At 39.4% G+C, this 15,956-nt stretch overlaps 3 protein-coding genes across 10 annotated transcripts; 2 read left to right on the top strand and 1 right to left on the bottom strand.

Moving 5' to 3' along the window:
• The first annotated feature begins 61 nt into the window (after positions 1-61).
• LOC118300620 (urokinase plasminogen activator surface receptor-like) lies at positions 62-2,368 on the top strand. The gene is made up of 5 exons (XM_035625183.2): positions 62-188; positions 407-526; positions 610-756; positions 1,669-1,779; positions 1,904-2,368. The coding sequence occupies exons 1-5, from the start codon at positions 146-148 to the stop codon at positions 2,104-2,106; spliced, it is 624 nt and encodes a 207-aa protein (XP_035481076.2). The 5' UTR covers positions 62-145; the 3' UTR covers positions 2,107-2,368.
• Positions 2,369-5,346: 2,978 nt separating this feature from the next.
• LOC118300503 (myelin-associated glycoprotein) lies at positions 5,347-10,225 on the top strand. 5 transcript variants are annotated; one of them, XM_035624973.2, is made up of 10 exons: positions 5,347-5,424; positions 6,479-6,548; positions 6,648-7,010; positions 7,932-8,216; positions 8,410-8,661; positions 8,751-9,011; positions 9,127-9,217; positions 9,550-9,642; positions 9,762-9,834; positions 9,913-10,225. In XM_035624973.2, exons 2-10 carry the CDS (start codon positions 6,500-6,502, stop codon positions 9,946-9,948), a joined length of 1,503 nt encoding a protein of 500 aa, XP_035480866.2. In that variant the 5' UTR covers positions 5,347-5,424; positions 6,479-6,499; the 3' UTR covers positions 9,949-10,225. The 5 variants fall into 5 exon arrangements, with proteins under 5 accessions (XP_035480866.2, XP_035480848.2, XP_035480874.2 ...); XM_035624955.2 differs by lacking the exon at positions 5,347-5,424 and adding an exon at positions 6,193-6,275; XM_035624981.2 differs by lacking the exon at positions 5,347-5,424 and adding an exon at positions 6,229-6,247.
• A 752-nt stretch (positions 10,226-10,977) lies between these two features.
• LOC118300591 lies at positions 10,978-14,359 on the bottom strand. Of its 4 annotated transcripts, XM_047332208.1 has the most exons (10): positions 14,248-14,359; positions 14,058-14,118; positions 13,808-13,939; positions 13,568-13,670; positions 13,436-13,462; positions 13,249-13,290; positions 13,023-13,134; positions 12,698-12,772; positions 12,419-12,500; positions 10,978-12,293 (listed from the first exon to the last, which is right to left on the bottom strand). In XM_047332208.1, the coding sequence occupies exons 3-10, from the start codon at positions 13,832-13,834 to the stop codon at positions 12,219-12,221; spliced, it is 543 nt and encodes a 180-aa protein (XP_047188164.1). In that variant the 5' UTR covers positions 13,835-13,939; positions 14,058-14,118; positions 14,248-14,359; the 3' UTR covers positions 10,978-12,218. The 4 variants fall into 4 exon arrangements, with proteins under 4 accessions (XP_047188164.1, XP_047188170.1, XP_047188158.1 ...); XM_047332214.1 differs by lacking the exon at positions 13,808-13,939 and having other exon boundaries at positions 14,248-14,358; XM_047332202.1 differs by having other exon boundaries at positions 13,568-13,939; positions 14,248-14,356.
• Positions 14,360-15,956: the final 1,597 nt, after the last annotated feature.

Genomic DNA, 15,956 nt, shown 5'->3' on the forward strand with positions numbered 1-15,956 from the left:
GTCTGAGTCAAAAAACAAATCGGGGGGGGGGGGGGGGGGGGGGGGGGGAGTATTGGCCTGAGGGTGGAGAAGACCACTCCTTCTCAGGAGGGATACCTACAGACATAACTCAACTTTAAGTCAGTTTGTCTCTCACTGTCACAAAATGCTTTTCCTCCTGATCTTTGGGATTGCGCTTCTCCCTAAAGGCAAGTTTGTTTTCTGTTATGCTTTTTCTTATCTGTTGAATTTCAAAGAAAAGAAAGACATTTAAGGTCACATGTCAGATGGCAGTATGTCCACATGCAGCAGCAAAATATTAATTTGCTATTCCCAGCTGTTTCTATTCTGTCTGTCTCTTGCCAATTGCTTTGATAGCTGTGCTGAAAATTTTGATTAAATCTATGTACGATTTGCATTTCATCAGCCTTCACTTTGAAATGCTTTGAGTGTTCATCGGATGACTCGGGATCCTGCACAGACACAGCAAAGGAATGTGCATCGCAGGGTTTTCAGTGTGGCGCACAAAGAGTCCTCATTTATAACGGTATGGTATTACGGCGTGCACTGTCCTTACTGTAAACCTTTTTTGCAGTGTCACCGTTTACAAAAGTGACTCTTTTGTTGCAGGCGCCTCAAAACTCAGTGACTTCAACATGAAAATGTGTGCTTTGGCTGAGCAGTGTGTTGAAGGCTCAGTCAACTTTGGAGTCACCAGAATGGTACTTACCAGCCATTGTTGCACCTCCGAGCTCTGCAACAATCAACCTGCCCCTGGTAACTTACTTACATTTATCTTCTGGTTATTAGGTATTTTCTCGAGGGCTGTTTTGTTTGAAACATGCATTAGTGTGTGTGTAAGAATTGTTCAAAATTTTAAAACTATTCTTCCCCCCATGGCTGCTGTAAAAGTTAGTGTTGGCTGCAGTCATGAAGTCTGATTTTACTGGCTAATGTTTGTCCATTTCTAACATACCGTAGCAAATACATTGAATCAAGTTCTGTATTAATGTCTTGCACCAACACTGACATCGTGAATGTGGGTATTATAGATTGAGGATGCCACTCCATGTATCAGCACCTGGGGAAAGATTGTTGGGGCAGGTTTTAGACGTTATTTATGATATCAGATGAGTAGATATTAGATATTGTGTTTGGATTTGATTTGATGGTTTGATTAAATGTTATAGAAAACAAGTCTCAAATTCCAAGACAAGCCAGTATGAGGGAAATTACTTTTCCCTACAATGCCATCTGAGGAGCCCAAGGGCACAATACCGCGACTGCCACACTGGAGCTGCACACTGCAATTTGCTCTGTGTGTGTGTGTGTGTGTGTGTGTGTGTGTGTGTGTGTGTGTGTGTGTGTGTGTGTGTGTGTGTGTGTGTGTGTGTGTGTGTGTGTGTGTGTGTGTGTGTGTGTGTGTGTGTGTGTGTGTGTGTGTGTGTGTGTGTGTGTGTGCAAAAAAAGAAATGGAAAGAGAGAGAGAGAGCTTCTCAACTTTTCACAATCACATATTACAAAAACATTTTTTTCTGTTTCAGAATATTTTAATAAACAGCATATATCATTCGCCTTGTAGTATAGGGAAAAAACAACACATCTCTTAATCCTCTGTACGAAAAAGCTTTGAAAAAGATAAGTGCGTTGCAGTCATCATCTCTATCCTCTATACGTTCTGTTTCACAGACCCCAGCAAATCCAAGGTCAATGGTAAAAAGTGCTTCCGCTGTGATGGACACACGTGCACTGCAACTCTGAACTGCGAGGGGAATGAGGACTACTGCATGTCAACAACAGGTAACAGGCCCGCAGCATCAAGTGACCGTGTGATCCAGATATTTACTCTGCACAGAGAAATGTTTTGTGAATCTGGTAGATGTATTGAAAAAAACCCCACTAACATCCACTTTCATTCACTCAGAGGATATAGGCGGTGAAAACGTGACCGTGAAGGGCTGTGCTTCCAAGCTGATGTGCTTGAGTTCACCAAGTTTACAGATGGCTGGAACCGTTGGAGCGACACTGAGCTGCTGTCAGGGTGATTTCTGCAACAGTGCCAGCAGCACAAGCGCTGGTCTTCTGCTCCTGGTGGCAGCGCTGATCTCTTTGGTCATGTCCTCTTAGTTTACAGAGACGACGGCATCACTGCTCAATTTTTCTTCTCATCTTCACATGTCCTCATAGTGTCCACAGCCCGCTTCCTTTACTTTAATCAGATGAATGAGCAAGTAGAAAATCAAGCAAGCAAAGTAGGAAAATGTAATTTTTTGAACATGAGTTATGATTCTCAGTGCCATTATTAACCTGATCATATTTACATTAGCCATATCAAAATATTTTGGCTGTTCTCAATAAAGAGCTAAATAAATGCACTGGTGCCAGAATATATTTGTGTTTTCTTTGAGTTTTCTAAATAAATTCTTGTTGTCGTTTACAAATTAAAACTGAAGAATTTACTTCCGACATAAATCCATTGAGGACAGTTCACAAGAAGTAAAAGAGTTTGTACAAAAGATTAATGAGAGCAAAACTTTTGACCTCAAATTCTACCAGCATAAATGCTTCCAATTAAGGCCGGTTATTGTCTGGGGATTATTAATGAAGCACAGCACCAATTTCACGCACCTTGAAAACATCCTCGACCCTGTGAAGATCTGGTAAAAATGGCACAGATACTGAGTAATACCAACTGATGCAATTGTAGGCGATAATTGTGTTATGAAAGGATGTGCTATCTAATGTGAATGTGAATTATGTTAGATGAACTTGTATTATCCATAGCAAACTCGTCTACAAGTGTCTTAATCTTAGTTTGGACTTCTTTTTTTTTTTTAAGGTAAAACTTGTTTTCCGTCAATGTTATAAAAATCTCAGTCAAATATGCCAGCACACCCTTTTCTGAGCAGATGTAATTTAAGCACTTTCTTTGTCCATTAATATCTTGGTCTGCGTCCGGAGTTAAGTGATCATTGATCATTGATTGATTGGTAATGCCTTTGTCCTCCACCTCTGAATGACAAGTTTTATGCGAGCGTAACCCGTCTGAGATATTTTCATCAACTGTATCAACGGAGGGCCAAGTTTATCCACACTTATTCGGCCATGCTGGACAGACAATTGGTGCTTTAAAATGTGTTAAAGGGCAAATTAACAAATTGACAGCTCGAGTTGATGAATGTGGAAGAAGAGGGCGGGGGAAAAACTGTCTGTGCCATTGTTTTACATTTTAATCATGATTAAATGTCCATAACGTAAGTTATGGTATCAACTGAACAGCCACATTGGTGATGCAAACTTCAACAACATGAAGTGACTTCAAAGATGCAACTGTGCCACATGAGGTCTTTCTCTAGAGAAAAAAAAAAGTCTTTCAGTTGACTATGACATTACATCTTAATTTTGAAATGCTTCCAAGTTGAAAAAACATTGGATCTTATTATTAAGATAAAGTTTAAACGTTTGGGAAGTTCAGTAGAAAAGGCTTACATTAGTCATAGTAAAATTGTCAAGTTGTCAAGTCAGTGCTAGATCACATTAAAACATAAGGAGGATACCTGATCAAAATAAACTACATAGAATCAACATGTTGAAGTTTAACTAGATCAACATTAGCCACTGTATTGTCAAAGTTTGATATGTTAGTCCTGAGAATGTAGAGTAACACAGTTAAATGGGACAAACGTGTTATAGAAAATGACGGTGGCAGGTTTTGGGTAAAAAAATTGAGAATGAACAGTTTGCATCGTTTGCTTACTACTTGTTTTCCATAATTAACATAGAGCCCATTCTGTCATACTAAAAATACAGTATATACAGTATGGTCCATAATGTTAAGAACAATCTCTTGAGAAACTGAAAATATGAGAGGATAGCCTGGATATCAGGATAGCAGACAACACATTGACAGGTTATATTACTATACTATACTCTTTTCAGGCTCTTACCTCTGGAGGAAAATGCTTTCTATTAGTTACTCTCATCACATTTTAGGTACCTCCAGAGGAATGACAGTGTGATCCTGAAACAGAATAAAGTTTCACTTGACTTTTTTTAATTTCTTTCTGCAGGAATTGTGTGGAAAACAAACTTACATATCAAAAAATCTATCAAAATGTTGATTGAGTGGTGACTGAAGACTGTTTTTCGAGCACTAAAATAACAACGATGATCCCCAAAAATGAAGAAATCAAATCAAAACAAGGACAAGACAGGTTGATCCATACAATTACAATTTCTAAAGAGTGGAAACCTTTTTCATTCAGCGTGCTTGTGATCAAAAGAATTCCCCCAGTGATAGATTGATTGATTGGCTGACTGATTAATTTGAAAGTCTAAATATGAGATCCACTAATCAGCAGTGTTTAACTTGCATTGTCACTGCTGTGTTTAATCTCATCCAGGGAGATGTGATTAAGTGCTCCTTTGACGACAGACGAGTATCAGGCCTTTCAGTCTGTCCTGTGAGCGTTCTTTAAAATGGAGGAGCCTGACACTTCTCATTCAGTGTAGATAAACCAGCAGCAAGGAGAGACATCGCCGAGGCCTGGTTAACAGGTAAAAAACAATTTGTGTGGATTCTTGTGTATATCATAATTGTATTTATTTTATTTTTTAGTAATACGTGATTACTAACATATTCATTTTTATATTTTGGGGCATCACAGTTTTGCCCCTGGCATATCCCAAACGTCCAGATCAGGCCCATTTTCCTGTCATGGGTAACTCAGCATCCACCAGCTTCATCATTCCCACTCCGAGGAAACTGTCCTGGGGGCGCCAGAAAGAGGACACAGTCAAGCTGGAGGACTTCTTGACACATTGCGAAGATGATCTCTGGAGAGTTAAAGGAAAGCAGGGTTTATCTGTGAAAAGGATCCACCTGACGCGCAGCATCCGTTATGTTGACCTTGCTGTCCAAGAGTGCAACAGTTTCCATCCAAACGGGGGCGAAAGGCTGAACCCTGCTTTTGTGGGAGATCAGGGTCCATGACTGAACACCGTGCACAATCAAATCTGCCCAACAACTCAGCAAGAGGAGCCTCTCGGCTGTGACGTGTGAAAAGGGAACAGTGAACAGCCTGGAGGTGTATCAGAGGCCACCTCTGCAAATACATTTTCTCTCTCACCACAAGACTGTTGTGTGAATTCATGGACAGAAAGAGAGAAATTGAAAATGAGAAAGGTCCCTTTGCGCTTTTTTGCTCTCTTTTTTTCAAATTAAATAAGCGAGTGTTAAATGTATCCTTTTTTGTAACGTGTTTTCTTTTCAAATAAATGTTTAAACACTACAAAAATTATTTGTCAAGGTGATGAGCTTTTCAAATGTGAGATAGCCGACGAGGCATTAACTACAATTTGTAAAAAGGAAATCCTGTCTTCACAGCTCTCTGCTCGCGCTGCACACGGGGGTCAGGTTTTCCTTGTAGTAAATGTGCTTGATAGGTAAGATCTCTATTTACTTCTCATTAGCTGGACTTGACCAATTCATTTTCAATGAGTTTACCTGTCATCGCTTTCAATCATCACTTGCTGTACGAGAAAATGTCTCATCTTACATCATTGTATTGTATCTTAACATTGTGGTAACCAAAATGTAAGCAACTATTTTGGACAAATACATTCAAACCTTCCAGCTGATACTGTTTGTGGCCCCTTGATTTAATTTTAGAGCAAAGCCGCGTCGCGTTTGTGGTCCTGGTTGCTTTTTGCTGTTTTCTCTGTTGTCTCACAGAGCAACACAACCACAACCTCTGCAAATAACAAACAGCAATTTAGCAATTGACACCAAAATGTTCTATCATAAAAGACTTTTTAATGGGGGATGTCAGTTTTTTGAGTCACATGCCCACTCTTAAGCAAATTAGGGCACAGTTAAGTAGTTTTACAGCCTCAGTGTTTTGACCATCAGTGGTGTCCCTCTCTCTTTGTTGGTGGGGGAACGGTCCTTCAAATAATCTGAATTTCAAAAGAATGAATGAAGGGGAATACATTTTTAGAGGTTTTTGGGTCACCATAGTGTCGATCTTGGTTAGTGGTGAAGAGCTCAAGGAGTCGGTTTCATGAACTGGATAAAATGTCTCACAAAAGCAAAATATGAGAAGTCTTGATAACTAAAATACATTAAGTTCCTGTTCACCCAAATAGGAAGTGAGAGCAGCTGGTGGCCAAATTTGTGATTTAATCATTTTTGATACAAAACAGAGACAACTTTTTTTTCATCTCTTTTTTTGTGTGAAACTAAAAAGCTGTAACATATGCAGTTTAGGTGAGAACAGCTGAGCGCACAAGACACAGTAAGAAAAAAAAGGAATACTGAAATGATGATTAATATGATAGACTTCCCTAATGCGTGTCAGATTTTGTCAGTGTTTTTGTGTGTGGCATAGTGGATGCGTGGTGTATTATAAGTGGAATGGAAACTATGCAAGTCATCTCTCATGAGAGGGAGATGACAGACGCCCCACACGAACCTGGAAACATTTGTCACTTCTTGCAGGTCTGACCTTGACAGGACGACATGGATGCTTTGAATTGGCCTCTGTTCTTTGTGTGGCTTTGCTTTAACGGTATGCACAGTGTACATTCTTTTTTTTCCTTTTTTGGGGGTGCGTTACTATCTCTTTGCTCAGATTAATTTTCACATTTTTGTCTGCGTTTTATCGCAGCGGTTCAAACGGAAGCCTCGTCCTGGACCATAAACGTGCCTTCATCAGTCAAAGGTCTCCCTGGATCCTGCGTGGTGATCCCCTGCTCTTTCAACTACCCAGATCCAGGACAGACGGTCACTAAATTCACCGGGATTTGGACCGAGGAAACGAGTCACATCATCTACCATCCAGTTCAGTCTAAAATTGTGCAGCAGTATCGGAGTCGGACAGAGCTGCTGGGAGACATCACACACAAGAACTGTACGCTGAAGATTGATCCCCTTCAGGAAAGTGACCAAGGGCCTTTTTATTTCAGGGTTGAAATTGAAGACTTTAACCAGTTTTCTTACAAAGAACACAGCGTCTCCATTTCAATGATTGGTAAGCAATATCAACCACTTTTTCAAAATAGTTACATTTTCCCATCATCGTCAGGTCCTGACACCAATCGTCAGTGGAAACTAATCGGTTTGTGGACAGTGTGACGTCAGTATGGTCTAACGGTCTGCAATAGGAGCATTTTTAGATAATTTACTTACTTTCTGTACTTTAGAGAATCACTTGTTCAAATGAAGATATGTGATATTACATTTGTTCTAGAATTATGAGCAAAAGAAAACCTGTCAACAGTGTTTACTTCTATGGTTTATCTTAGTTGTCTTGTATTGGAAAGTTCAGGTTTTAACTTCAGTATAACCCCAAAGGAAGACTTGTACACCCTGAGTTGGTGAAAGTTTAATTTAAATTTAAAATCTAAATCTAAATAATAACATCAATTTAAATTCTCTAATTTTAGCAAAAATTAGACTCCCAGTTCTGTATTTATCACTTATTGGTTGTCCTGCATTTGCTTTGCATTGGTTTGATAACAACGGTTGAGGTTAAGTTTCATTTCTTTATACAAATGTTTGATAGGGAAATGCAACCCATCTTAACAACTCCTACAAGTTAAATATTGTGTCCACAGAAGTTCTGTCAACATTTTAATCTGTCCCAAAGCTTCCAGTTGGTATTATTGTTCGGTCGGTAACGTAAAGATGCTGCAGTAGCAGGGTGCTGATAAGCACTTTGGAGATAACGGAGGAGAAGAAAGAAGTATGTTCCCTGAAGCTCCTACTTCGTTTTCTGGCTAGTTTAATGTCCAAGTAGGCTGGTTGTGTCACTCTCTGATTTAGTAGAAAGAAGAAAAAATGCATGTTGTTTTTGAAGCAATAAGACCTGGAGCTCTCTCCCCAGAGTGAATGCCCGTCCATGGTTCACTCTTGTTTTATCTCTTTTTCTATCACGCTCTTGTCGTTACAGGTAATCCAAACATGGCTGTCTTAGTGAAAGAGGAATTAGTTGAGGGTCAGACTGTGCTGGCGTCCTGCTCCGTGTCTCCCTCCTGTCCCACCACTCTTCCTGTCTTTGTCTGGAGTCACGCCGGCGAGGTCCATTACCATTCACAGTTGGATGATGGCCAGTGGAAAGCAACAGCTACTCTGACCTTTCACCCCACCAAAGACGACCACAACAAACCTCTACTATGCACCGTAAGACAAAATGGAGGGCAGCAGTGGGAAAAGTCCAAGCTCCTCAAAGTAAAATGTAAGTGTGTTCAGGACTGGTGACGATAAAAGTGACATACTGGTCTTAGATTTTTAACCAAGCATAGCTGCATACTCGTCTTAACTGCAGTGGCCCCTGTACAGCTTTGACATTACTTTGTAATGGCGTACAAGTTGTAAACATAGCGTAAATGACACCATGGAATCATGAATAGCTAATTGTCTCCATGCAGACGCCCCAGTGAATGTGAGGGTGGAGTACAAGGCAGAGGTAAAGGAGGGAGAAGCTGTGCGGCTGAAATGCTCCAGTGATGCTCACCCTCCTGCCAGCAGCAATGAGTGGTTCAATGAAACTGGAGCTCAGCTGCATCAGGGAAACCTCTACATGATGCCGAATGTCTCCAGACACACGAGTGCATTGTTCTGTACGGCCACCAATACAGTAGGACAAGGCAAATCCAGCCCTGTGTGGCTCAGTGTGTTATGTGAGTAAGCAATTCACAAAATGTGATGATGGAGTGGACTTTGTCTTGGATGTATGGCTTAATCATGACTGCATTACTTGTCCATACAGATGCCCCTGAGATTAAGACGGCGTCCGCCTGCTCCTCAGAGGGGGATATGGTGAAGTGTGTGTGCATTGTGGAGTCCAAGCCTCCCTGCATGGTGCATTTTGTGCTTTCTGACAGAGTCCTATCAGGCACCAAGATAGAGAGACACGGCTCTGTTACTATTGGGACCCTGCAGGCAGAGTTTGGGTCTTCTGAGTTTGTCCACTGTCTGGCAAACAACACAGAGGGCGAGGCCAAACTCACACTGTCTTTTACTGTCAATGGTAAGCAAGTGTTTAGAATTTGTAGAATGCATGATATGTTTAATAATCTTAAAGACTGTTTGCGTGGATTGTAGAAAGAGAGAAAAGTGGCTGCATGTGGTTTCTGTTTGAACAGGTAAGATGCAGAATCTGTTTATTGCCATCGCCATCGGAGCAGGTGTGGCTTTGGTGATACTTTTAATAGCAGTGGGATTTGTTAAAAAATGGTAAGTTTGAATAGAAAATATTTATTCACTCTGAAAATAAGTAGAAAAGTACATATATACTATTTTTTTCTTTTCTATCGTGATTATTAGCAATCTGATCTGAATGCTAAAGGACATTTGAAAATAATGCTCAATGAAAAAAAACCCAGAAAGAAACATATACATTTAGGTCATGCATCAAGAGGTATTTGTTAAGGTTGCGTAGCAATGTGTCTAATAATCACACCAGTTTACCGCTTCACTTTGACCTCAATTGGAACAGTGGGATTGCTTGCAGCTTTCATGGGACATGACAGTCTGAGTTTCAGTGGTTGTGTAAATTATTCTTCCAGTAGGGGGAAATCTAGAGATCCGCCAACTCCTCCCATGAGTGCCATGACGGCAAACAAAGTTGAAGACCCCTCTAAGTGCGCTACAGTACAAAGGTTACAGTTATTAATGGCAGTTTGAAATAAACTTTGAAATAAAATGACATGATTTTGCATATAGTCTTATGTGTGTATTTACTGTATGTGTACGTTTGCGTTCTGCATTCTGTTCTCAGACAAAAGATGGAGCGCGATGACGTGCAGTACCCTGGCCACCATGACAATGATCCTGTGTATGGCAACGTGGAGGTATGTTGAGTCTTATTTATTCACTAATCATTTCCATACATGAAAGAAAAGAGTGAGCTAAATGTATTCTCTACGCAGATGGACTGGGGTGATGCTATATACGCCAATATGTAACATCGCTGAGTTTACTGGACGTGCAGCTGCAGTCTCTCTGTGTGTTGTCCACATGATTTGGGTTAATTTTCTGTATATACCACAGAAGTAGGCTGTTATTTTCCTGTGTTCTGTAATTCACAATTCAAAACTAATGTCTTAAAACAACTTACTGTTTGATGCACTTGTGATTGTAGTTCTTTTTTCTCTTTTTGCCGTCTACTTTTCTGATTTAACAAAAATATGTTGTATGTTGTGATGGAACACCATTAAACTACTATAATAATTTGCTTGTAAATATGTTACTCTTGCTTTTTATACAATATCAGTCATCCAATAACAACACAATGTTTCACAAGTTACACTGTTAAATGGAATGTCCTCTTCCCTCTTTGCTTTATCAGTGTGAAAGAAAAGAAGGTAGCTGCTAAAGACGTGAAATGTTGGTTTCCTGCTGAGTACAGCTCAAGGCTACTGTCTGTCTGTGCACTGCTGAGGCTCACCATGCATCGTCTCATCACAGCAGCACAATACAGACACGCTTTTGTAAAAGAAAAATCACCAGAGAAGAGTCATTTTAATGCCATATTAACTATTATTATTAATTAATTCATTAAAACATTATTCAATGTTGTCTCAAAGATTGTTTTGGCAGATTAAATACAAACATTCATGCATGTGCCTGGGTTAATGTGAAGGCTTGAAAGTGTGTCAATGGTAAATTGTCAGGGAGAAAAATATATCCAAGGAAGAAAAAGGGGAAGCTGGTCACCATCTAGGCTCATAGATACGAGCACTGAAGTGATGGCATCACACATTTCAAACACTGTCTTTGAATGTGTTACTTTCAGTTTAGTTTCACCCTTTAACACTGCAAGTGTTGCCAAATGTTTTGCAAACCGTTGGGCCCACAGTGTGAGCATTTGGTGTTTATACAGCTACTCTCACTCTGTCCATCTCACACAGTTTTCTCACGAACATCATTTTGAGATCATTTTCTCCAGGCCACAAAGAAGACACACATTGACACAACAAAGTGACACTGTCCTGTACTTTTCTTTATCATCGTTAAGCCTTTATTTATGTCCTCAAACATTACAGTCCAAGTAATAATTCAATCTCTTTAGATGCGACTGGATTTACAAAGCAAACAGAAGCTTCAGCCCCAGAATAGATGTAACAGGTAATCCATTTGCAGTTATATTGAGAAAGACTCTGAAAAACTGTGTACTCATTTTCCAAACCCAAAAGGTCAAGTGAAGTTATACAGTCACGAGTTCTCCCTCTGCAGTCTTAAGACTAGTCGAAAAGATTGCATGAATAGATTCAGAGAAGAAAAGAACACTGGTCATGAGGTGTAGCAAACAACTCGCAAAATCGATGTACTAACTGCTTGATAGTGACAGGTTAATGCCTCAGCGCCCATTGCACTGCAACATACAAACAATAAAAAGGAAACCATGAAAAAAAACGATTCTATGCTGGACTTTAATTGTGAGATGCAAAATCCAACTTGGATGTGATTTCTAGGAAGACTAGACCAGGTAAGGTTCATCTGGTAAATCAGATTTTTTTTTTTAATACACTTTTGACATTTATACACTGGAAGCTCAGCAAGGAATCTTAAAACTCTCCACTTAAAACACATTCCTGGGTTAGGGTTTGGGATTTTGGCGATTTTTACACTGTACATTATTAATTATTTCATTGTTTATTCAGCATTATACATGAATGGCAAACAACTTTAAATATTGTCATATGAAATAATATAAATACATGTTTCTAACTCCTGTTACGAGCCTATAGCCAAGGACCAATGATTTGAAAATGAGCCCCCCTGTGTACTTGATACCTGTCAGGTATCAAGGCTCTGGTCCAAGGTCCTTGAATACCTGATAGGCCCTGGGTCCGTACCTGAGAGTCCACAATCTTTACAGTCCTGGTAAGGGCCTTGCTAACATGCTTGCAGGCAATATTTTTTGCACAAAAGTTCATGTTATATAATAAACCATTCCTGGATGGCCTCTCACAATTTCTGCAACCATGTTAAGGCAGTAAATAATAAATTGTTGCAAATCTACTGTTCTTTGTTCTGCAATGACATGTACACTTCAATCTCTTTGGGGATGTTGTGTCGTCTTTCTTCCTTCTGAGTCAGACTTGTTGTCATCCTTCCTAAACACCTCGTTTGCACAGACAGGAACATGTGCACACGACAATGCAGAATTCAAAAGTTGCATTTTCATACAGAAGTTTGAGTGCAGAAAGATTTGCGAGATGCAGCTTTTGTACTATTTGGAATAATCAACATTTCCATACACATTGTGAGTTTGATCCGTACTTTCATCCGTGTGACCTGTAAGTTCCTGCAAAGACAGAGGTAGTGGGTTACAGTGAGGTGAGCTTTAATAAAAAGGGACCTGTCCGTAATTTTTGTCTTAATTGCTTAATTCTTAGGACTGTAAAACCAAAATGAGTTGGGGTGTTGTACCTCGGTGTTAACGTAGATGGGGTCGTCAATCACCTTGAGTTCAGAAAGTTTTTTGTTTTCATGATTTTCACAGGATGCTTCTCTGAAGGGAATAGAAATACACTTTGTGTGAAAAACACAAGATTATAGAAGTGTCATGAGGTGTGTGTCAATTCACATGCACACACCGAGTCTTTGTGGCTTGTACTAATCTATGGAACTTGTATTGCTAACGCACAAGTACACAGTGGTAAAAGAAAAAATGATAATGTGATTCAACCACTGTATCATAATACAAACCTTTTGGCTTGGTTTGACGATGCTCCGCTAAAATTTTCATAATACCCAGATTCCACCCTGGTGACAGAATGTGACCTGTAAAAGGGATAATTGCTGACAGTTAATGGAAGTGATTATAATTCAAATGCTCTGCTCATGTACTGCATCCTTCTGCCCAGTGAAGCTCAAAAATCCAAGTGAAAACAATATCACATTTAAGGTGGAGGGGGACTTTAAAATGTGTGCACCTGGTTTTAATATAAGGATGACACCGGGATCGGTCATGAAGTAGTGGTGAGCTAACTTGCAAGCTGGAAATTTACAAACAATCTAAAAGAGAAGTTACCTTTTGCGTCTTACGTGACAGAAAATTGCAGCGACAACAGTGATGATGAGAAGTGCCAAGAGTGGTGCAAAGATGGCCGCATACATGTACGAAGTCTGCAGCGTTGTCACTACTGTGAGGGAAGTTACAACTACTGTGAACAGTGATCTTTGCAGTAAAGGAAACTGAATTACAGATTTTCATGTGATAAATATTAGTTTGAAACAAACTCCAAGAACAAACTTACTGTGTGTGGGTTCAAAGGTAAAAAGTGGGGGGCTTGTAACACCTAAAACGACAAAATCATTTTGTGACAGTTTTCTATAAGATTTCCTTTCGCCTGTTGGTACTTCTTTTTGCTATCAGTGTTTGAACTGAAACAAATTGATATATAGATTAGTTCAAACAAATATAAATAACGTGTTATAGCCTACCTTGGCCAAGATTGATTGATTCAGCACCTGGTCATGTAAAAGAAACACGTGAAATATTAATTTAATTTGTCTTTTCTCAAGCATGTAAATATGATTAAGACCAAATTTAAAATGTTTTACTGAAATTCTTACCGGACACAAAAATGGAGACGGGTTTATTTACGAAACTGTAGTTCTGGTCCTTTGCAACAAGCCTCACATAGATTTTCGGTTCATTTTCCATGATGTTCACGATCTTGAGGGAACAGTCTCCATTAGCTTTGTCTCCAATGAGATTTGTCTTTCCTCTGTACTTCTCAATCACAAACGTTGAATTTGTGTGAAAGACAAACTGATTCTTGTCGTTGTCGCTGGTTTTAATTTTAGTTTTACCAGGCTTTTTCCAATAAACTTGAACATCCTTAGTGTGGTGTTTTTTCGGGTAGGTAAATGTACATGGTATGGTCATGGATGCGCCCAGTGTTGCATTGATGTGTGTAGTGACATTAATACTCCAGATTTGACCTGTGTTCAAAACCAAACCAGAATTTATATTATTGTATTATTTTTCAGAGTTCATATTTTTCATATGTATACATATATTTTGATTGTAGTTAAATCTTCTTGGAAAAAATTCACCCACCATTTGAGTTGGAGGTCAGACATAGTATGAGACAAAGATCAATCAGACCCCGCAGCTTCATCTGATCCAGGAAAGACATTCTGAAGTTAACTCAGTTATTAGCAGTATTCATCACATATGGGAGCCACACACAACCAGGTTATGTAGTTAAATCGCATTCTGTCATTGACAGCTGAAGGTAAATACTCACAGCGAGAGGGACCCAGAAGAAGCCGTAGCACAAGATTTAAGCCCCTGATGTGAAATCTTTGGGTGTGTTTCCTGTTGAATGAAGGTGATGAATTGCAAAAAAAGAAAGGGGAAGTTATGACAGAAAAGTGAAGAGTATATGACTTCCTTATTGAGTTTGAGGGCAAGTACGAATCAAGAATCTTGATGCACATAGAACACATCAATGAGTGCGGAACATTATCTACAACATTACAATCTAATGTGGAGATATGAATGAAACCTTTAAACGTTAAGTGAAATATTTATTTCAATTGAATTGAATTAAATTTTATTTGTGTGGCACCAAATCATAACACACATTATCTCAAGGCACTTTACATAGTGATGTCGACACCTCACAATACTAAAGAGAAACCCAACAGTTTCCACAATGAGCAAGCACTTGGCGACTGTTGGAGAAAAAAACTCGTAACACCGGTTGGCGTGAGAAGAGAGAAATGGGGAAGAGAGGAGAGGTGAGGAGAGAAGAGAGAGAACAGTTGTATAACCGTTGCTTTAAGCTCCATCAGACTAATTCTTATGATTATACTGACACTTGGTGCAATGACATTGTTCATGGTGACATGTTAATCAAAACACACGTACTCTGTTTTGTCCTCAGACTCATGAGATTTGAGTTGAATTGAAGCACAACTCCACAGATCCAACTGTTCACTGTTAGTACGAAAGAGGCTTGGTTGCGTTGCATACTTGCCAGAAACCGTGTTCATTAATCTTATTAATATGTTGGCAGAGTGTTATTGTGTATGCAATATTGTTTGTAACTAGTGTCGTAATTTTATATTATGAAGTGAACTTGTGTTGCAATATCGAAGTCAAGAAACTAAGTGGCTACGCAGACAGTTGTGTTATGTGTGAAGCAGTCCTTTTATGAAAAGTAATGTGGTGGCCCTCGGTTAGACAACCTTATGATAGTTTCTGCTTTAGCAGGAAGTGGAGATGGCTACCCGTATTTATGCAATTGAACTTTAACCCTTGAGCCTTTCAGTAAATGTTTCCTCTCGAGTGTGTCTTTGAAATGTCAGGTGACTATAGTGATCTGACCACATTTTTTTTATCATCCAGGACTAATGTGTTGTGACCTGAGATTAATGCAAAGTGGTTAGAAGTCTTGTCAGTGCTGCCAACTGTGCATTTGCTCTGCTGCAACACAGATTTAGTCAACATCTCTACAAAGAGCCTATTGTTGATGACACATCTGCTCCGCACCAATTTCAAGAACGTGCATCGGAATTACGGGTGGATCAAGTGCCAGCAAATTTGTATCTTAAAAAATGGGTTGGTTGAAAACTCACAGTCCTCCCTCTGTGCAAAGTTTTTTCAAAGTTTGTGAAGTTGTATCCACGACTTTTTGGGCAGCAAATTCCCTCTCTGTGTTATTGACGTCTCTCTGCAACTCTGCAAGGAAACACAGTTCATGAAAGCACAAAGAGGGAATTTTATCCTTTAAAATAATGACATTCATTTTCCGAGATACTTGCTCTGTATAAATCAGATGCTTCTTTTAGCTTCGGGGGACCGTAAGAATGTATTTTGCACAGAACGACTGGGGATTTTGTCCATGTTTAAATCAACATAGGAAGAAAAACCTTTGCAGGCAGTATGGAACAATTTCATGAGGGGATCAATAATCCTTTCAATGTACAAACTATGTGAGTATTGTTATAC

This window comes from Scophthalmus maximus, chromosome 1, assembly GCF_022379125.1.
Source record: "Scophthalmus maximus strain ysfricsl-2021 chromosome 1, ASM2237912v1, whole genome shotgun sequence".
Taxonomy (NCBI): Eukaryota; Metazoa; Chordata; class Actinopteri; order Pleuronectiformes; family Scophthalmidae; genus Scophthalmus; species Scophthalmus maximus.